General features: G+C 38.6%; 1 protein-coding gene across 1 annotated transcript in view; it reads right to left on the reverse strand.

Moving 5' to 3' along the window:
• LOC103659147 (disintegrin and metalloproteinase domain-containing protein 32) overlaps positions 1–26,948 on the reverse strand; it is a 169,775-nt gene that overhangs the window by 90,978 nt on the left and 51,849 nt on the right. Inside the window, exons 10-11 of the mRNA XM_040643171.1 lie at positions 11,101–11,182; positions 6,144–6,280 (exon numbers count right to left, since the gene is read on the reverse strand). Of these exons, the coding sequence (XP_040499105.1) occupies positions 6,144–6,280; positions 11,101–11,182 (219 nt within the window). The remainder of the gene's footprint in view (positions 1–6,143; positions 6,281–11,100; positions 11,183–26,948) is intronic.

The following is a 26,948-nucleotide window of genomic DNA, read 5'->3' on the forward strand; positions in this document are numbered from 1 at the left end:
ACAAGGATGTCCACTCTCGCCACTATTATTCAACATAGTACTAGAAGTCCTTGCAACAGCAATCAGACAACAAAATGGGATAAAAGGTATCCAAATTGGCAAAGAAGTCAAATGTCTCTCTTCGCAGATGACATGATGCTCTATATGGAAAACCCAAAAGACTCCACCCCCAAACTACTAGAAGTTATAGAGTAATTCAGTAATGTGGTGGGATACAAAATCGATGCTCAGAAATCAGTTGCATTTCTATACACGAACAATGAGACTGAAGAAAGAGAAATTAGGGAATCCATTCCATTTACAAGAGCACCAAAAATCATACATTATCTCGGAATTAACTTAACCAGAGACGTAAAGGGTCTATATTCTAGAAGGTACCAATCACTCTTGAAAGACATTAAGGAAGACACAAAAAGATGGAAAAATATTCCATGCCATGGATCTGAAGAATAAACATAGTTAAAATGTCTACGCTACCCAGAGCAATCTACACTTTCAATACCATCCCAATCAAAATTCCAATGACATTTTTCAAAGAACTGGAACAAACAGCCCTTAAATTTGTGTGGAACCAGAAAAGGCCCCAAATCGACAAGGAAGTGTTGAAAAGGAAAAACAAAGTTGGGGGCATCACAATGCCGGATTTCAAGTTGTACTACAAAGCTGTGATCACAAAGACAGCATGGTACTGAAAACAGACACAGAGACCAATGAAACAGAACACAGAACCCAGAAATGGACCCTCAGCTCTTTGGGTAACTAATCTTTGATGAATCAGGAAAAAACATCCAGTGGAAAAAACAGTCTCTTCCATAAATGGTGCTGGGAAAATTGGCCAGCTACATGCAAAAGAATGAAACTTGACCACTCTCTCACACCATATACAAAGATAAACTCCATATGGATAAAAGACCTCCATGTGAGACAGGAGTCCATCAAAATCCTAGAGGAGAACATAGGCAGCAACCTCTACGACATCAGCCACAGCAACTTCTTTCATGACACATCTCCAAAGGCAAGAGAAACAAAAGAAAAAATGAACTTGTGGGTCTTCATCAAGATAAAAAGCTTCTGCACAGCCAAAGCAACAGTAAAAAAACTAAGAGGCAGCGCACAGAATGGGAGAAGATATTTGCAAATGACACTACAGATAAAAGACTGGTATCCCAACATCTACAAAGAGCTTCTCAAACTCAATACACAAGAAACAAATAATCAAATCGAAAAAATGGGCAGAAGATATGAACAGACACTTTTCCAATGAAGACATATAAATGGCTAACAGACACAGGAAAAAATGTTCAAAATCATTAGCCATCAGGGAAATTCAAATCAGAACCACATTGAGATACCACCTTATGCCAGTTAGAATGGCAAAAATTGACAAGACAGGAATCAACAAATGTTAGAGAGGATGTGGAGAAAGGGGATCCCTCCAATATTGTTGGTGGGAATACAAGTTGGTACAGCCACTTTGGAAAACAGTGTGGAGGTCCCTTAAAAAGTTAAAAATTGTTCCTGCAATTGCACTACTGGGTATTTACCCCAGTGTTACAGACGTAGTGAAGAGAAGGACCATATGCACCCCAATGTTCATAGCAGCATTGTCCACAATAGCTAAATCATGGAAGGAGCTGAGATGCCCTTCAACAGAGACTGGATTAAGAAGATGTGGTCCATATATACAATGGAATATTACTCAGCCATCAAAAAGACGGATTTCTCAACATTTGCTGCAACATGGACGGGACTGGAGAAGATAATGGTAAGTGAAATAAGTCAAGCAGAGAAAGACAATTATCATATGGTTTCACTCATTTATGGAACATAAGAAGTAGGAAGATTGGTAGGAGAAGAAAGAGAAGAAGAAAGGGGGGGTAAACAGAAGGGGGAATGAACCATGAGAGATGATGGACTCTGTGAAACAAAATGAGGGCTTCAGAGGGGAGGGGGGTGGGGGAATGGGATAGGCTGGTGATGGGTATTAATGAGGGCACATATTGCATAGTGCACTGGGTGTTATACACAAGTAATGAATCATGGAACTTTACATCAAAAACTAGGTATGTATTGTATGGTGACTAACATAATATAATAGAAAATTATTATAGAAAAAAATACATGGAAGCAAATGCAAAGGAAAACATGACAGTCTAAAACCTTTGGGATGCACTGAACGTGGTCCTAAGAGGGAGGTATATAGTAATACAGGTCCTCCTCAAGAAGCAAGAGAAGTCTCAAATACACAACCTAAATTTCACCTACAAGAGCTAGAAAAGAAACAGAAAATAAAGCCTAAATCCAGCAGGAGAGGGGAAATAATAAAAATTAGAGCAAAAATCAATGATATAGAAAACAGAAACCAGTAGAACCATAGATCAATGAAATCAGGAGCTGGTTCTTTGAAGGAATTAACAAGACTGCTAAACTCCCAGCCAGAGTTATCAAACAAAAAAGAGAAAGGGGACCCAAATAAATAAAATCATGAATGAAAGAGAAGAGATCACAACCAACACTGCAGAAATAAAAATAATCATAAGAGAATACTATAAAAATTATAGGCTAACAAACTGGGCAACCTGGAAGAAATGGACAAATTCATAGAAACTTACAAACTACCAAAACTGAAACAGGAAGAAATAGAAAATTTGAAAAGATCCAAAGTCAGCAAAGAAATTGAATCAGTAATCAAAAATCTGCCCACAAACAAAAGTCCTGGTCCAGATGGCTTCCCCAGGGAATTCTACCAGACTTGTAAAGAGTTAATACCTACTCTTCTGAAACTGTTCCAAAAAATAGAATTGGGCAGAAAACTTCCAAACTCATTCTACAAAGCCTCCATTACCTTGATTCCAAAACTAGACAAAGACCCCACTAAAAAGGAGAATTATAGGACAATAACCCTGATGAATATGGATGCAAAGGTTCCCAATAAAATACTAGCACACTGAATTCAACAGTACATTAAAAGGATTATTCACCATGACCAAGTGGGATTTTTTTTCCTGGGCTTCAGGGGTGGTTTAACACCCACAAATCAATCAATGTGATATACCACATTAATAAAAGAAAGGATAAGAACCATATGATGCTCTCAATAGATGCAGAAAAAGCATTTGAAGAAATATAGCATCCTTTCATGATAAAAACCCTCAACAAAGTAGGGATAGATGGAACATACCTCAACATTATAAACCCAATATATGAAAAACCAACAGTTAATATTATCCCCAATGGAGAAAAACTGAGAGCCTTTCCCTGACAAGACAAGAATGTCCACTCTCACCATTACTATTTAACATAGTACTGGAAGTCCTAGCCTCAGCAATCATACAACAAAAAGAAAAAAAGGCATTCAAACTGGCAAGGAAGAAGTCAAACTTTCACTCCTCACAGATGACATGGTACTCTATGTAGAAAACACAAAAGATTCCACCAAAAAATTACTAGAACCCATATATGACTTCAGCAAAGTTGCAGGATATAAAATCAATGTGCAGAAATCTGTTGTATATCTATACACCAATAATGAAGCAGCAGGAAGAGAAATCAAAGAATAGATCCCATTTGCTGTTACACCAAAAACAACAAGACACCTAGGAATAAATCTAACTAAAGAAGTAAAAGATCTAGGGGTACCGGGGTGGCTCAGTTCGTTAAGCATCTGACTCATCATTTCGGCTCAAGTCATAATCTTATGGGTTGTTAGATCCAGCCCCGAGTCAGGCTCTGTGCTCAGTGAGGAGTCTGCTTGAAGATTCTCTCCCATCTACATCTCCCCCCACATGTGTGCTCTCTCTCTCTAATAAACAAGCAAATCTTTAAAAAAAAAAAAAAAGTAAAAGATCTCTGCTCTCGAAACTATAGAGCACTTATGAAAGAAACTGAGGAAGACACAAAGAATCAGAAAAACATTTAATGCCCATGGATTAGAAGAACAAACATTGTTAAAATGTCTATATTACCCAAAGCAATCAACACATTTAATGGAATTGCTATCAAAATACGACCAGCATTTTTCACAGACATAGAACACACAATCTTGAAATTTGTATGGAACTACAAAAGACCCCAAATAGCCAAAGCAATTCTGAAAAAGAAAACAAAACTGGAGGCATCATGATTCCAGATTTCAAGCTCTATTACAAAGCTGTAGTCATCAGGACAGTATGGTACTGGCATAAAAACAGACACACAGATGAATGGGTCAGAATAGAGAACCCAGAAATGGACCCAAAACTATATGGTCAATTAATCTTCAACAAAGCAGGAAAGAACATCCAATGGAAAAAAGAGTCTCTTCAACAAATGGTGTTGGGAAAACTAGACAGCAACATGCAGAAGAATGAAACTGGACCAGTTTCTTACACCATACACAAAAATTAATTCAAAATGGATGAAAGACCTTAATGTGAGACAGGAAACTGTGAAAATCCTGAGAACACATGCAGAAATGTCTTTGACTTAGGCCGCAGCAACTTCTTACTTGACACTCACCACAGGCAAGGGAAACAAAAGCAAAAATGAACTATTGGGATTTCATCAAGATAAAAAGCTTCTGCACAGCAAAGGAAACAATCAACAAAACTAAAAGGCAGCATATGGAATGGGAGAAGATATTTGCAAATGACATATCTGATAAAGGGTTAGTATCCAAAATCTATAAAGAATTTACTTATCAAAGTCAACACCTAAAAAATATATAACCCAGTTAAGAAATGGGCAAAAGACATGAACAGACACTGTTCCAAAAAAGACATCCAGATGGCTAACAGATGAAAAAATGCTCAACACCACTTATCATTATGGAAATGCTAATCAAAACCATGATGAGAGACCATCTCAAACCTGTCAGGATGGCTAAAATTAATAACACAAGAAACCACAGGTATTGGCCAGAAAGAAGAGAAAGGGCAACACTCTTACACTTCTGGTGAGAATGTAAACTGGTACAGCCACTCTGGAGAACAGTATGGAGCTTCCTCAAAATGTTAAAAATGGAGATACCCTACAACCCAGCAATTGCACTTCTAGGTATTTATCCAAGGGATACAAAAATAGTGATTCAAAGGGATACATGCATCCTGAAGTTAGCAGCATTATCAACAACAGCCAAACTATGGAGAAAGCCCAAACGTCCATCAACTAATGAATGGATAAAGATGTGGTGTATATATACAATGGAATATTACTCAGCAGTCAAAAAGAATGTAATCTTGCCATTTGCAATGACTTGCATGGAGCTGGAGTATATTACACTACGTGAAATAAGTCAGTCAGAGAAAAATAAATACCCTATGACCTCACACATATGTTGAATTTAACAAACAAAACAGATGAACATATGGGAAGGGGAAAAAGAAAAAAAAGGAGAAACGGAAACAAGCTGTAAGAGACTTTTAACAATAGAGAACAAACTGAGGGTTGATGGAGGGAATGGGTGGGGGATGGGTTAGACGTGTGATTGGTATTAAGGAGAACACTTGTTATGCTGAGCACTGGGTGTTGTACGTAAGTGATCAATCACTGAATTCAACCCCAGAAACCAATATTGCAGCATATGTTAACTACCTAGAATTTTTTTAATATAACAAAAAATAAATAAATCAAAATCAAAATAATATTAAAAATGAATTACTTGTAATGAAGTTCAACAAAGCTCTGACATTTCCTGCAATAAATACTTTTGTTCCCTTAAAAAACAGAAAGTCTATTTTGTCTGATATAGCTATTGCTACTCCAGATTCTTTTTGCTTGCATTTGCATGCAATATTTTTCTCCAAAACTTCACTTTCAGTTTGTTTGTGTTTTTCTGTCATAGGCAGCATACACATGGGTCTTGTTCTTTTATCCATCCCGCCGCTCTATTTTGACATATTTTTAACAATCCTCACTATGAGATTTCGTAAAATACAGTCTCATTCCCTTGTTAATGTATCGTTGAAATTGGATTTGTTATCTTTGACTGTTCTTAATGGTATACCTCCTTCCAACTCTCTTACACTTAAAATTTCAGGTTTATATTTTATAGTACCTGGTGCATTTATGGCTAATTGGTGCTATAAGGAAACATTAAATTTTGCACTTCAAATATTTAAAACAAAACAAACATAACCAATAAATCTTACTCTTAATTAACTTACATAGCTTCTGGATTCATTATACAGATGGCTCCTGAACAATGACATTTCTTTGTGTCATCATATGATATTCCCAGACTGAGTCCAATCATCTGTGTAACAATAATGGAAAATGCCTCCAAAGTTATCTCCTTGGGGTACTACATTAACAAAAACAAATTTCAGTGAAAGACAAGTCATTGAAAGGTGATAAAAAGTAATAATTTTCTTTTTTCTATTATAATAATATTTTTTATTATATTATGTTAGTCACCATGCAGTACATCCCTGGTTTTTGATGTAAACTTCCATGATTCATTACTTGCGTATAACACCCAGTGCACCATGCAATACATGCCCTCCTTACTACCCATTACCAGCCCATCCCATTCCCCCACCCTCCTCCCCTCTGAAGCCCTCAGTTTGTTTCTCAGAGTCCATAGTCTCTATGCTTCATTCCACCTTCTGATTACACTCCCTTTCCTTATCTCTTTCTTCTCCTACCGATCTTCCTAGTTCTTATGTTCCATAGATGAGAGAAACCACATGATAATTGTCTTTCTCTGCTTGACTTATTTCACTTACCATTATCTCCTCCAGTGCCGTCCATGTTGCAGCAAATGTCGAGCAATCGTTCTTTTTGATGGCTGAGTAATATTCCATTGTATGTATGGACCACATCTTCTTTTTTTTTTTTTTAAGATTTTATTTATTTATTTGACAGAGATAGAGACAGCCAGCGAGAGAGGGAACACAAGCAGGGGGAGTGGGAGAGGAAGAAGCCGGCTCATAGTGGAAGAGCCTGATGTGGGGCTCGATCCTATAACGCCGGGATCACGCCCTGAGCCGAAGGCAGACGCTTAACCGCTGTGCCACCCAGGCGCCTCTGGACCACATCTTCTTAATCCAGTCATCCGTTGAAGGGTATCGTGGCTCGTCCCATGATTTAGCTATTGTGGACAATGCTGCTATGAACATTGGGTGCATATGGTCCTTCTCTTCACTACATCTGTATCTTTGGGGTAAATACCCAGTAGCGCAATTGCTGGATCATAGGGTAGCTCAATTTTTAACTTTTTAAGGGACCTCCACACTGTTTTCCAGAGTGGCTGTACCAACTTGCATTCCCACCAACAATGTAGGAGGGATCCCCATTCTCCACATCCTCTCCAACAATTGTAATTTCCTGCCTTGTCCATTTTTGCCATTCTAACTGGTGTAAGGTGGTATCTCAGTGTGGTTTTGATTTGAATTTCCCTGACGGCTAATGATTTTGAACATTTTTTCATGTGTCTGTTAGCCACTTGTATGTCTTCATTGGAAAAGTGTCTGTTCATATCTTCTGCCCATTTTATGATTTGTTTATTTGTTTCTTGTGTATTGAGTTTGAGAAGTTCTTTGTAGAATTGGATACCAGTCTTTTATCTGTAGTGTCATTTGAAATCAAACTGTCTCTCTTCGCAGATGACATGATACTCTATATGGAAAACCCAAAAGAATCCACCCCCAAACTACTAGAAGTTATAGAGTAATTCAGTAATGTGGTGGGATACAAAATCAATGCTCAGAAATCAGTTGCATTTCTATACACGAACAATGAGACTGAAGAAAGAGAAATTAGGGAATCCATTCCATTTACAAGAGCACCAAAAATCATACGTTATCTCGGAATTAACTTAACCAGAGACATAAAGGATCTATATTCTAGAAACTACAAATCACTCTTGAAAGACACTGAAGAAGACACAAAAAGATGGGAAAATATTCAATGCTCATGGATCAGAAGAATAAACATAGTTAAAATGTCTACGCTACCCAGAGCAATCTACACTTTCAATACCATCCCGATCAAAATTCCAATGACATTTTTCAAAGAACTGGAACAAACAGCCCTTAAATTTGTGTGGAACCAGAAAAGGCCCCGAATCGCCAAGGAACTGTTGAAAAGGAAAAACAAAGCTGGGGGCATCACAATGTCGGATTTCAAGTTGTACTACAAAGCTGTGATCACAAAGACAGCGTGGTACTGGCACAACATGGTACTGGCACAAAAACAGACACATAGACCAATGGAACAGAATAGAGAACCCAGAAATTGACCCTCGGCTCTTTGGGTAACTAATCTTTGACGAAGCAGGAAAACTCCAAATGGATGAAAGACCTCCATGTGAGACAGGAATCCATCGAAATCCTAGAGGAGAGCATAGGCAGCAACCTCTACGACATCAGCCACAGCAACTTTTTTCATGACACATCTCCAAAGGCAAGAGAAACAAAAGAAAAAATGAACTTGTGGTACCTCATCTAGATAAAAAGCTCTGCACAGCCAAGGAAACAGTCAAAAAAACTAAGAGGCAGCCCACGGAATGGGAGAAGATATTTGCAAATGACACTACAGATAAAAGACTGGTATCCAAGATCGACAAAGAACTTCTCAAACTCAATACACAGGAAACAAATAATCAAATCAAAAAAATGGGCAGAAGATATAAAGACACTTTTCCAATGAAGACATATAAATGGCTAACAGACACATGAAAAAATGTTCAAAATCATTAGCCATCAGGGAATTTCAAATCAAAACCACACTGAGATACCACCTTATGCCAGTTAGAATGGCAAAAATGGACAAGGCAGGAAACAATAAATGTTGGAGAGGATGTGGAGAAAGGGGATCCCTCTTACATTGTTGGTGGGAATGGAAGTTGGTACAGCCACTCTGGAAAACAGTGTGGAGGCCCCTTAAAAAGTTAAAAATTGAGGTACCCTATGATCCAGCAATTGCACTACTGGGTATTTACCCCAAAAATACAGACGTAGTGAAGAGAAGGACCATATGCACCCCAATGTTCATAGCAGCATTGTCCACAAAGCTAAATTGTGGAAGGAGCCAAGATGCCTTTCAACAGATGACTGGATTAAGAAGATGTGGTCCGTATATACAATGGAACATTACTCAGCCATCAAAATGAACGATTTCACAACATTTGCAGCAACATGGACGGGACTGGAGGAGATAATGCTAAGCAAAATAAGTCAAGCAGAGAAAGACAATTATCATATGGTTTCACTCATTTATGGAACATAAGAAGTAGGAAGATCTGTAGGAGAAGAAAGGGAAGAAGGAAGGGGGGGTAAACAGAAGGGGGAATGAACCATGAAAGACTATGGACTCTGGGAAGCAAACTAAGGGCTTCAGAGGGGAGGGGGCTGGGGGAATGGGATAGGCTGGTGATGGGTATTAAGGAGGGCATGTATTGCATGGTGCACTGGGTGTTATACACACGTAATGAATCATTGAACTTTACATCAAAAACTAGGGATGTGCTGTCTGGTGACTAACGTAACATAATAAATAATTATTATAAAAAAAAAGGTACACACTGTGATATCTCAAAGTGGAAGTTGTTTCTCCAAGTGTTGGCCTTGAGAGGCAGCCTAATGTGGGAAAGAGATCACTGGACTTGGCAGTTGGGAGGGTTCGGGTCTATTGTGTGAGCTTGGGCAATGTACTTGTTCTCATTGCTTCTTTGTGACACAGAGATAAGAATATCTCACATGGTTGTAGTGAGGACTAAAAGATATGATGTGACTGTTATAAATTTAGTATTTGTATTTGTATTATTTTTTTAAGAGCAGTCATTAACTTCCTAATTATGAGCTATAAAGTAATGAAAATAATTTTCAATAAATCTGCAATGTTAATCACCCAACTTGTAAAGAGGATTTTATGGTTTTCAAAGTTTATATACATATGTCATTCTGTTTTATTTTCAAATAAATGAATATGAAAAAATTCAGTCTTATAAAAAACGGTTTATATTTCACTTTGGTTGGATTTAAGGAAGGTTTCATTTACGTCTTCATGAAGTTCAACATCATTGGTTGTTCTCAATACATGTTAATAGTCCTATTTGGTGTACATATGCTGAAACTATCTCCTCTGAATGTAATGTGCTAATTCATACATGTAAAAATGAGGTGATCAACAAGGATCAGGTAGGCCCTCACTAAATGCAAATGAGAATTTAAGGCTTGACTACATCATGAGCTTTAACATATAAATACATTTTGAACTAAAAAGAAGACCCTGTTGTTATTTCTTTTTTATATAATAATATTTTTTATTATATTATGTTAGTCACCATACAATACTTCCCTAGTTTTTGATGTAAAGTTCCATGATTCATTACTTGCATATAACACCCAGTGAACCATGCAATACGTGCCCTCCTTAATACCCATCACCAGCTCTATGATTTTCTTTTGAACAATATAAAGAGTTTAGGTTTTCTCTTTACCACTAGTTTGTTCCTAAGTATTTTGCTGCCTTAGACAGGCCCCATGAAAACAAATGCAAACTGACCATTCCAAATCAATACACAGAAGTGTATTAAAATATAATAAAAATAACTTGTTTTCACACACACACAAAAATGAATAGAGTGGGAAAACTGCTCAACCAATTACTTTACCATTCAATAATGCATCTAATTGTATCAATAATTTATATATATACATAAAATATTTATAAATATTATAAATTTTTAAAACAGCATAAAAGTTTCTTTTAAATATTCTTTTGGAGGTTTGTAACAGTTTAAAGTATTTTTATCATAAAATTTAATCACTTTTCATTGAAGTTATTGGTAAGACTATTTCTCCAATTTTATGTCTACAAGCAAAAATCTATTTAGGTTATAAAAACTTTTTTACAGATAATTTTTCATGATGCACTATTCTTTATATTAAGGAATGCATGTGTATTTATGATATTTTTATTCTACTTCCACTTCCAAAATAACTGCAATAGATGTTTGTTCTACAAAATTCTCCCTTTTACACACTTCAAATTTTTAATAGTAGAAAGTGTAATCTCTAAATGCAAATATAAATGTAAACTGTATAAAATTTGTTATAACGTTGAATGATTTTTAAATATATACATTTTTTTAAATAATAAGATTAAATAATTACATACCAAAGCAATTCCAGCAGAATAATGGGTAACACACATCTTTCCAGGAATTGTTGCTCCCACATAATATGGATGATCTCTATAGCTAAATAAATAAGTATATATTTACAATTAATTTTGACAATTCTAAAATAAGAATTTCTTCTAATAATTTGGCTATGGTCCATAAAATCCTAGACTGAAGCAAACTGAGGTACAAGCTCTCCATACATCCTATTGTTTCAAATTGGGAAGACATTCTTAATTAAATGAGATTAAGCATACTATATATATATTTTTAAATATTTTATTTATTTATTTGTCAGAGACAGAGAGATAAAGAGACAGAGCACCAGCAGGGGGAGCAGCAGGCAGAGACAGAAGACTCCCTGCTGAGCAAGGAGCAAGATACAGGACTCAATCCCAGGACCCCAAGATCATGACCTGAGCTGAAGGCAGATGCTTAACTGACTGAGCCACCCAGGCATCCCAAAGCATACTATATTTCTAAAATATATTGGACCAAGTTTTTTATGGCTTTACTGTTCTCATCATATTTAGTTAGGATTACTAAAGTCTTTGATCAAAACATTTTGATCAAAAGCATTTTTTTGAGTGACAGTGAAAAATAGTTTTAATATATGGATTAAAAATTTTCATGCTCATGTAGAAAAGCTTACCAGTTTCTCATAAGAATGACTTTATTGTTCTATAACTTAATATTATTATTTCTTCTTTGAGTATGGGCCCATATAAATTGTCATATAATAGCACTATTCTCAGAGATTTTTCATAAAAATTATTCCATTCAATTCTCTAATCAAGCCAATGAAATACTTATTATTATCCCCATTGAACAAATCATACATCAAATGAGAAATATAAGTAACTTTCTCAAGGTAGCACAATTAATAAGTGCTAGTGAAGTATATGAATTTAGGCAATCTGAATCCAGAGCCATACTCTCAACCACTACGATACAGACACTCCGAACATGTTCTGCCATCTTTAGAGCCCCCATCAAAACAAACATTCTAAAATGTATATAAAGGAACTTGTTTCAATTATCAATTGAAACATTCCCTCAGTTTCAAATGTACTTCACTTCACAGAGCACTGTCTCCCTACTGCCGCCTTTATTCTGTCTCTGATATTTTTTATACTTAATCCTTCCAGCACCTGTTTACAAGTATTCACTCTTAACATGCAACTTTGGCTTTTTTCCCCAATGTTTTAAGTACTGTTTACACTCGTTCTTAATCTAAGATAGTGCTACCAATAAACCGTGAAAACGCAAGGATGTTTGCTCTCACCACTGGTATTCAGCATCATACTAGAGGTCCTAGCCTATTAAATAAGGCAAAAAAAAAAAAAAAAGGTATATGGATTAGAAAGGAGGGAATACAGTTTTCTCTGTTTGTGGATGATGTGATTATCTACCTAGGAAATCCCACAATATATAAAAAAGGTACTAGCACTAAGTGTGTTCAGTGGGTTTGCATGTTTCAAAGCCAATGTACAAAAGTCAATCTGATTCTTATATACTAGCAATAAAATATATGAAACTAAAGTAAAACAAAACATTTACAATAGCACTAATGTTATTTAAGGGTACGAACATGCAATGAGTAGTCAATAAGACCTATAGATCTAATACAAGTATAGTAGATATAGATAACAATGTTGTATTATAATCATTAAATCTGCTAGGGCGTGATCCCAGCGTTCCGGGATCGGTCCCACATCGGGCTCCTCCGCTGGGAGCCTGCTTCTTCCTCTCTAACTCGCCTGCTGTGTTCCCTCTCTCGCTGGCTGTCTCTCTGTCACATAAATAAATAAAATCTTTAAAAAAAAATCATTAAATCTGCTAAAAGGGGCGCCTGGGTGGCTCAGTCATTAAGCATCTGCCTTCGGCTCAGGGCGTGATCCCAGGGTCCTGGGATCGAGCCCCACATCGGGCTCCCTGCTCTGCTGGGAGCCTGCTTCTTCCTCTCCCACTCCCCCTGCTTGTGTTCCCTCTCTCGCTGGCTGTCTCTCTCTGTCAAATAAATAAATAAAATCTTTAAAAAATAAATAAATAAATAAATAAATAAATAAATAAAAATCTGCTAAGAGCCTAGAACTTTACTATTCCAAGCACTAAAGATAAATGATAAGTACATAACACGATAGATGTTCTTATTACCACTACAATGGCAATCATATAAAATATAAATGTATACCTTAACTTTACAATGTTATGTAACGTTCAAATACATTTGAATAAAAAATTTAAGATAAATAAGTAAATTAAATTTTTTTCCATTCTGTGTTCAAAAAAGAAGAAAAAATAGTACTAAAGACATGTTATTCTAGGATATAAAGCTAACATAAATGTGAGTAAGATCTGCATCCTGATAGGACACTGATATATCTGTATACTGACAGAACTGTATACTACAAAAACTGATGAAAGAAATTTAAAAAGATCTAAGTAAATGAAAGAAAATATCAAGTTCGTTGAATGGAAGACTTAGTATTAATAAGCTGCCAGTTCTCCCCACACTACTGTATAGATTCTGTGCAGTTCCAATCAACATTCCAGCACGATATTTTATAGCAACTGAGAAGTTGAACCTAACAGTTATGTAGAAAGGCAAAAACTTAGAATAACCAAAACAATTTTCAAAAAGAACACATTTGGAGAACTTACACTATTTGATTTAAATGGTTTTTATAAAGCTATAGTAATCAAGGCAGTGTGTTATTCACAAAAGAATAGACCAAAAATACACTCTTACATATAAAGTTAAATTATTTGTTACAAAAGTGCAAAAGCAATTAAATGGAGAAGCTATAGTTTTTTCAAGAATTAATGCTGAATGAAGAGTTAAGATGGCAGAGGAGTAGGGGTCCCCTTTCACAGCTGGTCCCCTGAGTGGAGCTGGATAGGTACCAAATCATCCTGAAAACCCACAGAATCAGCCTGAGATGTACGAAGATACATCTGGATCTCTACAAATGAACATCTCCAGCGCTGAGTATTAAGGTACGAAGCGGGGAACCCTGAATCCGTGCACAGATACTGGAAGATAAACGGAAGGGGGAGGGAGCCACCGCCTTCGGGCTCGGGGAAGGGGTTGCCACCTGCACTAGGAAATGGGCCGGACTCGAGGACCACACCCACGAGAGAGCAGACTGAGACCATGAGCCTGGGAACACACGTGCACCAGACTGAAAACCGGCACTCCGAGCGCCCCCAAACCATACTGAAACAGGGAGCTCGGGAGCACACGCAGGGGCAGCTGGCAGCTGGGGGCTGGCAGTGTTAGAAACACAAAGGACAGAGATGTGCCGGCCCTGGAAGTGAGCGCTGGGACACGGGCTGTGGGGCGCACAACCGCGGACGCTGCAGGGTTTTTAGCAGCACCAACAGAAACAGAGTTAAAGAGGCCAAGAGAGCTCAGGGGAGAGCGGACTACGATCTCTCTGTTCTGAGACAGAGGCTAGGATTTGGCCACTGCTACTCTCTCAGAAGAGCCACAGAAAACCGCCAGGGAAAGCCGTCAGAGAACAAAAGCCTGGAAATACCAGCTCACATTGTGCCAATCCCCATCCCCCCTGACAGGGGACAGGGAGACTCTACCCAAACAGGGTTCCCTGAGTATCAGTGCAGCAGGCTGAAAAATCAAGAAGCCCACATCCCCTAAGGTCCCTATAAAACAAGAGCACGCTGCCTGGGTCCTGGTCAATAACTTGGGCTCTGGGCAACCCCGCAACCTCTCCTCAGCAGAATGACGGGAAGGAGAAATCCCCCCCAGCAAAGAAAAGATAATGAGTCTGTGGCCTCTGCCACAGAACTGATGGATATGGACATAACCAAATTATCAGAAATGGAGTTCAGAGTAACAATGGTCAAGATGAGGTGTAGACTTGAAAAAAATATTAACGAAAATATTAGCGAGAACACAGAATCTCTAAGGGCGGAAATGAGAGCGATCTGGCAGAAATTAAAAATGCTATGAATCAAATGCAGGCAAAACTAGATGCTCTGACGGCCAGCGTAAATGAGGCAGAAGAACAAATTAGTGAACTGGAGGATGGGATGGTAGGAGAGAAAGCTAAAACAGAAACTTGGCTCAAAAGATCCAATCTCAAGAATGTAGGTTATGGGAGATTACTGACTCAATGAACCGTTCCAATGTCAGAATCATTGGCATCCCTGAGGGGGTGGAGAAAGAGAGAGCTCTAGAAGAGATATTTGAACAAATTGTAGCTGAAAACTTCTCTAAACTTCCCTAATCTAGCAAAAGAAACAAGCATTCGTGTCCAAGAGGCAGAGAGGACCCCTCCCAAATTCAACCACAACAAACCAACACCACGTCACGTCATAGTGCATTTCGCAAATATTAGATCCAAGGATACAGTATTGGAAGCGGCCAGAGCAAAGAAATTTCTCACGTACAAAGGCAAAAATATCAGGATTACGTCCAACCTGTCCACACAGACCTGGAATGAGAGGAAGGGTTGGCAGGGGATTTTGAAAGCTCTATCTGAGAAAAACATGCAGCCAAGGATCCTGTACCCAGCAAGGCTGTCATTCAGAATTGATGGAGAGATAAGGACCTTCCAGAATCACCAGACACTGACCAATTTCGTAACCACAAAACCAGCCCTACAGGAGATATGAAGGGGAGTTCTATAAAAGTAAAAGCCCAAGACTGATACAGAACAGAAAGTTACAATCTATAGAAACAAAGGATCTACAGGCAACATGACATCACTAACAATCATATCTCTCAATAATCACTCTCAATGTGAATGGCCTAAATGCTCCCATAAATGCCACAGGGTTGCAGATTGGATAAAAAGACATGACCCATCCATTTGCTGTCTACAAGAGACTCATCTTGAACCTAACGATACATCCAGACTGAAAGTGAAGGGATGCGAAACCATTTTACATGCCAATGGACCTCAAAAGAAAGCTGGAGTAGCAATTCTCATATCAGACAGATTGGGTTTTAAACTAAAGACTGTAGTTAGAGATACAGAAGGACACTAAATTATTCTTAAAGGATGTATCCAACAAGTGGATATGACAATTATAAATATCTACGCCCCCAACAGGGGAGCAGCAAGATACACAAGCCAACTCTTAACCAGAATAAAGAGACATACAGATAAAAATACACTAATAGTAGGGGACCTCAACACTCCACTACCAGCTATAGACAGATCACCTAAGCAGAAAATCAACAAAGAAACAAGAGCTTTGAATGCCATACTAGACCAGATAGACCTCGTAGATATATATAGAACACTACACCCCAGAACAACAGAATACTCATTCCTTTCGAATGCATATGGAAAGTTCTCCAGAAGAGATCATATGCTGAGTCACAAAACAGGTCTCAACCGATACCAAAAGAATGAAATTTTTCCCTGCATATTCTCAGACCACAATGCTTTGAAATTAGAACTCAATCACAAGGAAAAATTTGGAAGAAACTCAAACACTTGGAAACTAAGAACCATCCTACTCAAGAACGATTCGATAAACCAGGAAATTAAAAATCAATTTAAACAACTTATGGAGACCAGCGAGAATGAAAAAACAACGGTCCAAAACCTATGGGACACTGCAAAGGCAGTCCTAAGGGGAAAATACATAGCCATCCAAGCCTCACTCAAAAAGAAAAGAAAAATCTAAAATGCAGCTTTTATATTCTTACCTCAAGACGCTGGAGCTGGAAGAGAAGAACAGGCCTAACCCTTGCACGAGAAAGCAGTTGATCAAGATTAGAGCAGAGATCAATGAACTAGAAACCAGGAGCACAGTAGAGCAGATCGACAGAACTAGAAGCTGGTTCTTTGAAAGAATAAATAAGACCGATAAGCCACTGGCAAGACTTTTTCAAATGAATAGAGAAAGGACCCAAATTAATAAAATTATGAATGAAAGGGGAGAGGTCACAACCAACACCAATGAAAGAGGAAGGATCATTAGAAACTTTTATCAACAGCTTTATGCCAATAAATTAAACAACTGGAAGAAATGGTTGCCTTCCTGGAAACCTATAAATTACCAAGACTGACACAGGAAGAAACTGATTTTTTAAACAGGCCAATTAATTATGAAGAGATTGAAGCAGTGATCAAAAACCTCCCCAAAAACAAGAGTTCAGGGCCTGATGGATTCCCTGGGAATTCTACCAAACATTCAAAGAAGAAATAATACCTCTTCTCCTGAAGCTGTTTCAAAAAATAGAGACAGAAGGAAAACTACCAAACTCATTCTATGAGGCCAATATTACCTTGATCCCTAAACCAGGCAAAGACCCCATCAAAAAGGAGAATTACAAACCAATTTCCCTGATGAATATGGATGCCAAAATTCTCAACAAGATTCTAGCTAATAGGATCCAACAGTACATTAAAAGGATTATCCATCATGATCAAGTGGGATTCATCCCTGGGATGCAAGGGTGGTTCAACATTCACAAATCGATCCGTGTGATAAATCATATCAACAAGAAAAGAGTCAAGAACCATATGATCCTCTCAATTGATGCAGAAAAAACATTTGACAAAATACAGCATCCTTTCCTGATTAAAACACTTCAGAGTGTAGGGCTAGAGGGTACATTCCTCAATTTCATAAAAACCATCTATGAAAAGCCTACAGCGAATATCATTCTCAATGGGGAAAAGCTGAAAGCCTTTCCCTTAAGATCAGGAACACAACAAGGATGTCCACTCTCGCCACTATTATTCAACATAGTACTAGAAGTCCTTGCAACAGCAATCAGACAACAAAATGGGATAAAAGGTATCCAAATTGGCAAAGAAGTCAAATGTCTCTCTTCGCAGATGACATGATGCTCTATATGGAAAACCCAAAAGAATCCACTCCCAAACTACTAGAAGTTATAGAGTAATTCAGTAATGTGGCGGGATACAAAATCGATGCTCAGAAATCAGTTGCATTTCTATACACGAACAATGAGACTGAAGAAAGAGAAATTAGGGAATCCATTCCATTTACAAGAGCACCAAAAATCATACGTTATCTCGGAATTAACTTAACCAGAGATGTAAAGGATCTACAAATCACTCTTGAAAGACATTGAAGAAGACACCAATGGAAAATATTCCATGCTCATGGATCGGAAGAATTAACATAGTTAAAATGTCTATGCTACCCAGAGCAATCTACACTTTCAATGCCATCCCAGTCAAAATACCAATGACATTTTTCAAAGAACTGGAACAAACAGCCCTTAAATTTGTGTGGAACCAGAAAAGGCCCCGAATCAGCAAGAAATTGTTGAAAAGGAAAAACAGAGCTGGGAGCATCACATTGCTGGATTTCAAGCTGTACTACAGAGCTTGGTTCTGGCACAAAAACAGTCACAAAGACCAATGGAACAGAATAGAGAACCCAGAAATGGACCCTCGGCTCTTTGGGTAACTAATCTTTGACGAAGCAGGAAAAAACATCCAGTGGAAAAAAGACAGTCTCTTCCATAAATGGTGCTGGAAAAAATGGACAGCTATATGCAAAAGAATGAAACTTGACCACTCTCTCACACCATACACAAAGGTAAACTCCAAATGGATGAAAGACCTCCATGTGAGACAGAAATCCATCAAAATCCTAGAGGAGAGCATAGGCAGCAACCTCTACGACATCAGCCACCGTAACCTTTTTCATGACACATCTCCAAAGGCAAGAGAAACAAAAGAAAAAATGAATTTGTGGGACTTCATCAAGATAAAAAGCTCTGCACAGCCAAGGAAACAGTCAAAAAAACTAAGAGGCAGCCCACAGAATGGGAGAAGATATTTGCAAATGACACTACAGATAAAAGACTGGTATCCAAGATCTACAGAGCTTCTCAAACTCAATACAGAAGAAACAAATAAACAAATCATAAAATGGGCAGAAGATATGAATAGACACTTTTCCAATGAAGACATACAAATGGCTAACAGACACATGAAAAAATGTTCAAAATCATTAGCCATCAGGGAAATTCAAATCAAAACCACACTGAGATACCACCTTACGCCAGTTAGAATGGCAAAATGGACAAGGCAGGAAACAACAATTGCTGGAGAGGATGTGGAGAATGGGGATCCCTCCTACATTGTTGGTGGGAATGCAAGTTGGTACAGCCACTCTGGAAAACAGTGTGGAGGTCCCTTAAAAAATTGAGCTACCCTATGATCCAGCAATTGCGCTACTGGGTATTTACCCCAAAGATACAGATGTAGTGAAGAGAAGGACCATATGCACCCCAATGTTCATAGCAGCACTGTCCACAATAATTAAATCGTGGGACAAGCCACGATTCCCTTCAACGGATGACTGGATTAAGAAGATGTGGTGCATACATACAATGGAATATTACTCAGCCATCAAAAAGAACGATTGCTCAACATTTGCTACAACATGGACGGCACTGGAGGATATAATGCTAAGCGAAATAAGTCAAGCAGAGAAAGACAATTATCATATGGTTTCACTCATTTATGGAACATAAGAAGTAGGAAGATCGGTAGGAGAAGAAAGGGAAGAAGAAAGGGGGGGGTAAACAGAAGGGGGAATGAACCATGAGACACTATGGACTCTGGGAAACAAACTGGGGGCTTCGGCGGGGGGGAATGGGATAGGCTGGTGATGGGTAGTAAGGAGGGCACATATTGCATGGTGCACTGGGTGTTATACGCAACTAATGAATCATCGAACTTTACATCAGAAACCAGGGATGTACTGTATGGTGACTAACATAATATAATAAAAAAACATAAAAAAAAAGAAAAAAAAACTAGGGATGTATTGTATGGTGACTAACATAATAAAAATATTATTAATTAAAAATTATTGCTGAATAATTAATTACTCGTATGGGAAAAATGGCTTCCTCTATACCTCATAGCATACACAATAATTAACTCTAAATAAGAAAAACTTAAAACTCTAAGGCTTCTAGCAAAAGATATAGAAGAGAAATCTGTAAATTTGGGTGAGGCAAAGATATTTTTTGGTACAACATCAAAATACAATTCATAAAATAAAAAATTGATAATGAATTCATCAAAATCTGCTTTTTAAAATATACTGTTAAGAAAATGAAAAGACAACCCACAGCCAGAAAATATTCCGAAATCATATATATTATAAAGGACATGTATGTGAATGCTTAAAGAACACTTAATAGGAAGAGCTGGTCCAAGATGGCAACATAGGAAAATTCTGATCTTTCCTCCTCCATAGACATACCAAACCTATACCTAGTTATAGAGCAATTCCTCCTGAAAAAGAACTTACAGCTAACTGAACAGCTTCTGTACAACAAAAGATAGACAAGACAGAAGGAGACATGGTAATGAAGAGAACCCCCACTCCAACACTGTGAATGGCAGTGAGGAGGGATAGTACTGAGAGACCAGGAGCAGATTCATCTGCCCTGGGGAACAGGAAAAACAAGAAAACAAAAAACAAACAAACAAACAAACAAAAAACTGTGGAAATAGAGCAACTAGTACATAAAAGAGCCAGCTCTAGAAACCCACCAAACGTCAGGGGACTGCTGGAACTCTCTGCAGGTCAGAGGAGCTAGCGAGTGCAATGGTTTACACTCTGCCTACAACTTGATAGTGTATATGGAAGCGGGGTCTGGGAGCCATAGCCAAATTGCAAGCACCAGGCTCCTAGCCCACACCACCCCTAGATGCCCTGAGACACAGAAAAAAAGCCAGGGTTTAAAAGAACAACTAGTATATAAAAGATCCCGCCCTAGAACTCAGCCAAACTGCAGGGATCGGGGGTAGGAGGGAGCTGGTAGAACTCTCTCCAAGGGAGCTGGCAAATGCAACAGTTTATTTTCCTCTTCTACCTTGATAATGTGAATGGGAGCAAGGTACAGATGCCCCGGCTGGTTTACCACCTCAGTGAGCCCTGTGCCCCTGATCCTACCAGCCCCACTGGGATGCCCTGGTCAGTGCTCACTGCAGCTCTAGCTGTCATGCCAAGGTGACACACATACAAAGCCACCTCAGGACAATCCAGGCCCACACCACTGCAGCTTCTGACAGCTTGCTAGGGCACCCCCAATGCAGAACACTCCAGGACCTTCAACTGACACCTGCTTCAGCTCCAGTCACCCCAACAGGGTGCCCCATGCCTATAGTACCCCAAAAACCTCCAGGCCATGCCCACCTTGGTTCCAGCTGCCCACCAAGGCACCTCTGCTCTGAGCACCCCAGGATATCCACTTCAGCTTCAGCTGTCCTGCCAGGGCACTCTTTGCATGCAGAGCCCAAGGAAGGACCACACCAACCCATGCCCACTTCAGCTTTACCTGTCCTACAAGGTGCCTGCTGCTGAAGAGCCCCAGGATCACCCAGCCCATGTCATTTCAGCTTCAGCTGTCCTGCCAGGGTGCCCTCTGCACAGAACACCCCAGAACCCTCTGTTCTGCACCCCATCATGGCTCCAGCAGTCCAGCCTCGGCATCCTCTGAGCAGAGAGTCCCAGAACACCATGGCTTGCATCTACTTCAGCTACAGCTATCCTGTCAGGACACCCTTTATGTTGAAAGCCCAGGGACCACCCTAGCCTATGTCCACATCAATTTTAGCTGTCCTGCTAGGAGGCCCTCAGAATGTAGAGGCCCAGAATACCCTGGCCTGCATGCACTTCAACTTCAGCTGTCCTGTCAAAGTGTCCACTGCGCAGAAAGCCGTGGAACCCATCAGCTCGCAATCACTGCAGATTCAGCTGTCCTATCAGGATAGCTAGCCTCTGTGTGTAGAGCCTCAGACCACTGTGGCCCACACCCACACTTTAGCCCTGGCCATCCCACCAGAGCAAGCCTAGCACAGAGTGCACCATGGCCCCCAGCCCACTTCATCTACAGCTCCAGCCAGCCAGCAAAAGTCAACAAGGGAAGTCTACACAAGGGATGAATATAAACAAGACCATTCCTTCAAGTTTAGGAAAGGTAGCTTTTCTAATTAATAGAAACAAATGGAAATTCAAGAAAAATGGGGATACAGAAGAATTTCTCCAAAAGAAAGAAAAAGACATCAGAAAAATAACTAATGAAAAAGAGATAAGCAATATGCCTCATAAAGAATTTAAAGATGCTCACTGGGCTGGTCAGAAAAAGTGGAAAAACTCAGTGAGACCTTCAATAAGAAGAAAATATTTTTTAAAAACCATCTGACTTAAAGAATACAATAACTAAAAGACAAATATGCTAAAGAGAATCAACAGTAGATTAGTAGCTGCAGAAGAATGGATCAGAAATCTGGAAGACAGGGTCATGGAAAGCACTCAAGCTGAACAGCACAAAGAAAAAGCCATTTTTAAAAAGTGAAAATAGGTTACGGGACCCACTGGACAACATCAGGCAAACAAATATTCCCTTTATCATTAGGATCCAAGAAGAAAAATAGAGAAAGGAGCAGAAAACTTATTTGAAATAATAGGTTGGGGGGCACCTGGGTGGCTCAGTTGGTTAGGCATCTGCCTTCAGCTCAGGTCATGATCCCAAGATCCTGAGATCAAGTCCTGCGTCAGGCACCCTGCTCAGTGGGGAGCCTGCTTCTCCCACTCCCCTGCTTGTGCTCTCTCACTCTCTTGTGCGCGCTCTCTCTCTCTTTCTCTTTTTCTCTCTCTTGAGCTCTCAAATAAATAAAATCTTAAAAAAAAAAAAAGAAGAAGAAGAATAGGTGGGGTTCCTCGGTGGCTCAGTCAGTTAAGTGTCTGCCTTTGGCTTAGGTCATGATCTCAAGGTCCTGGGATCAAGCCCAACATTGAGCTCTCTGCTCAGCGGGGAGTCTGCTTCTCCCTCTTTGCTCTTCCCCAACCCCTCTCTCAAGTAAATAAATAAAATCTTAAAAAATAATAATAATAGGTAAAAACTTCCCCAACTTCGGGAAGGCAATAGACAAGCAGGTTCAGGAAGTGCAGAGAGTTCCAAACAAGATGAACCCAAGAAGGTCCACACCACAAAACATAACAATTAAAATGTCAAAAGTTAAAGACAGAGAATTTTAAAAGCAATAAGAAAGAAGCAACTACTTACATACAAGGAAAACCCCACAAGATCATCAGCTGATTTTTCAGCAGAAACTGTAGGCCAGAAGAGAGTGGCATGATATATTCAAAGTGCTGAAAGGAAAAAACCTACAGCCAAGAATACTCTACTGGCAGGGTTATCATTCAGAATTGAAAGAGAGATAAAGAATTTACCATTCGAACAAAAGTTAAAGGATTTTATCACCACTAAACCTCCTTACAAAATGTTAAAGGGACTTTTGTAAGCGAAAAAAAAAAAGCCATGATTAGAAGCAAATTATGAGTTAAAAGATACAAAGCATGACAACATATATATAAAATGTGAAGGAGGGAGTAAAAAACAAAAAGACGATAAACTTTAAATACAGACTGTTATACACTTAGGATGTTATATGTGAACATCGTGGCAACCACAGACCCAAAACCTATAATAGATACACATAAAATAAAGAAAGCCAAACATAACACTACATAAAGTCATCAATCACAAGGAAAGAGATAAAGAGAAGAAAGCTACAGAGAACAACAAAAACAACCAGAAAACACTTAAAATTGCAAAAGTATATACCTATCAATAATTACTTTAATGCTCCAATCAAGACACAGGGTAGCAAAATGGGTAACAAGAACCATCATTTGCTACCTATGAGACTCTTACTTTAGGCCTAAAGACACATACATACTGAAAGTGAAGGGATGAAAAAAGATATTCCATGCAAATGAAAGTGGGGGAGAAAAAGTCAGGGTAGCAATTCCTATACTGGACAAAATAGACTTTAAAACAAAGACTGTAAAAAGAGACAAAGAAAGGCATTACATAATGATAGAAGGAATCAGTCCAACAAGAGAATATTACAAATATCTATGCACCCAACACTGGAATACCTAAGTATATGAAGAAAACATTAGCCAATATAAAGGGAGAAACTGACAGTAATGCAAATATAGCAGGGGACTTTAATACCCTATTTACATCTATTAATAGATCATCCACATATAAAATCAATAAGGAAACAGTATCTTTGAACAACACATTAAACCTGATGGACCTAACAAATATATATATATAGCACATTCCATACAAAAACAGCAGAATATACATTCTTTCAAGTGCACATGGAACATGCTCCAGGATAGGTCATGGTAGGTCATAAAATAAGGTCTCGACAAATTTAAGAAGACTGAAATTATATCATTCATCTTTTCTGACCACAACAATATGAAACTAGAAATCAATTACAAGAAAAAAAAACTATAAAAACCAAACCTGTGGAGACTAAATAACATGCTACTAAACAACCAATAGGTCAACAAATAAATCAAAGAGGAAATTTTAAAAAATGCACAGATGAAAATGAAAACACAATGGTCCAAAATCATTCTTCAATTTTTCCCAAGTACAGTATTCTTAATTAACATTTTTTTTCTGTCAGTACTTCAAATATATCATGCAACTCCCTCCTGGCATGGAAAGTTTCTGATGAAAAATCTGCAAATAGTGTTATGGGCTTCCTTTATATGCAACAATTCGTGGGGTTGTTTTTTTTTTTTTTTTCCTTTTTGCATTTAAGATTCCCTCCTCTTTAACTTTTCACAATTTGATATTAATATGTCTTGGTTTGAGTCCCTTTGGCTTTGTCTTACTTGGCACTCTCTGGAATTCCTGGATCTGAATGCCTCTTTCCTTCCCCAGGTTAGGGAAATTTCCAGCCATTATTTGTTCACCAAAGTTTTCTACTCCTTTCTCCTTTCTCCTGCTGATATGCCTGTAATATGAATATTGGTCTGTTTGATGTTCTCCCACAAGTCCCTTACGCTATTTTTGCTCTTCTTCTCTTTTTCTACTTGCTGCTCTGACTGGGTGAGCTTTGAGTTTACTGACCCTTTCTTCCACTTCATCTAGTATGCTGTTGAACCTATTGTATTTTTCCATTCAGTTATTTTATTTTTAGCTCTGTGACTTCTATTTTGTATTTCTTACATTTTCTCTTTATTGAAATTCTCACCTTTTCCATACAATCCTGAGCTCAAAGATCATCTTTAAGACCATTATTTAGAGCTTTTTATTTGGTAAATCACTTATATCCATTTCATTACAATCTTTTTTTTGAAGTTTTATCTTGGGTCTTTCATTTGCAACATATTCCTGTTTTCCACTTACTTTGACTTTGTGTTAGTTTCTGTGCATTAGATAAATCAGTTATCTCTCAGTCTTAAAGGAGTGGCCTTGTATAGAATGCAATGTTATCGTTTAACCTTGTCCTTCCTCTCTCAAACATCTGAGATGTTCAAGCAGGGTACTTTATTTTTGGAGGGACCCACTAGATGATGGTGTGCCAAGACCTCTCTCTGCCCCAAATGGGAGGGTCTCAGTCAGCATCTAGATTCAAGCTGATTGGAAGCCAGACACAAAGGCAGAAGTCTTTAACATATGCAAACATACCTCTTTCAGGGGAACACTGGGAGACTGGCATTTTGTTCTATTCCTACTATGCTGAGCCCTGGGGTGACAGCCAGTTAAGAACCATTTCTTTGTTAGCACCCTTTCACCCTATGAACACAAGCCCCACTGGCCATCAAAGCCAGAGTATCAAGGGATGTATCTTCTGGTAGCAGCCTCTAAGTTTAGGGCACCAGATATGTGCACAAGCTCCTTTCTTAGAGATGCCAAAGACCTCGGGGAAGACAGAGGAAGGGCATGAAGTTGGCACCTGCTGGCCTCCCCAGTCTCTGAAGAGGATTATAGTCAGCCTCTAGATGTTTGTTTAACTCAATGTGCATTTAACTATGTGGCCGTCAGGCCAGAGCTATGAAGATAACAAATAGGCCTCTTTCACAGAACGACTGGGGGTACATTTCAGTTTCCTATCTCTGTACTGTGCCCTGCGGGGTGTAGCCAGTCAAGAACTATTTCTCTATTAGCTATAGTCCTATAGGACCCATGGAAGTAAGCCCCACTGACCATCTGGTGATCCAACAGATATTCCTTGGGCAATAGCCACAAAAACTGGCACCAGATGAGTGCACAAGGTCTTTCTGGAGATTCCAGCAACCTAGAGTAATGCAGAAGGAAAGCACAAAGATGGCAACTACTGGTAATTCATTAGGCCCTTAGATGTGTGTTAAATTCCCTCTTTCACAGAAAGACTGGGCATTTCTGTCCACTACCTGTGTTCTAGGCCCTGTGGGGTAACCTCAGAGTCTGATGAGCCCTTAATAACTGTTTCCCAATTCTCTATAGCTGTGGATCTTATGATGCAAGCCCTATTGGCTTTCAAGTCTAGATGTTTTGTGGGCTTTCCTCTCAGGTGCAGGTCTTAAAAGCTGGGTTGTTAGATGTGGGGTTTAAGCCATTAGTTCCTCAGAGAGAAGCTCAGAGTTATGAGTTCCCCCAAATTCTGAGTAACCATTTATGGTGATATTGTGTCTCAGCCTCTCCTCCCTGTTTCAACATGGTTTTTTTTCTTGTCCATATGCAGCTTAGTTTTTTTTTCTCAGAAAAAAAAATATTTCCAGATTGAGTGTATCTATTTCTTGATTTGCATTCCTCTAATGATTCGTAATGACAAAGATTTCTTAATGTGCTTATTGGACACTTGTATATCTTATCTGGAGAAATGTCTATTTAAGTCCTTTGCCCATTTTTAATAAGACTGTCTTTTTGCTGTTATATTGTTTGAGTTCCTTATGTATTCTGGATATTAAACACTTGCCAGATAAATGATTTGAAAATTTCTTCTCCTATTCCATAGGTTGCCTTTTCATTCTGTTCTTTTTTTATTCAAGCGTAACTAACATA

This window comes from Ursus maritimus, unplaced genomic scaffold (genome assembly GCF_017311325.1).
Source record: "Ursus maritimus isolate PB19 unplaced genomic scaffold, ASM1731132v1 scaffold_28, whole genome shotgun sequence".
Lineage (NCBI taxonomy): Eukaryota > Metazoa > Chordata > Mammalia > Carnivora > Ursidae > Ursus > Ursus maritimus.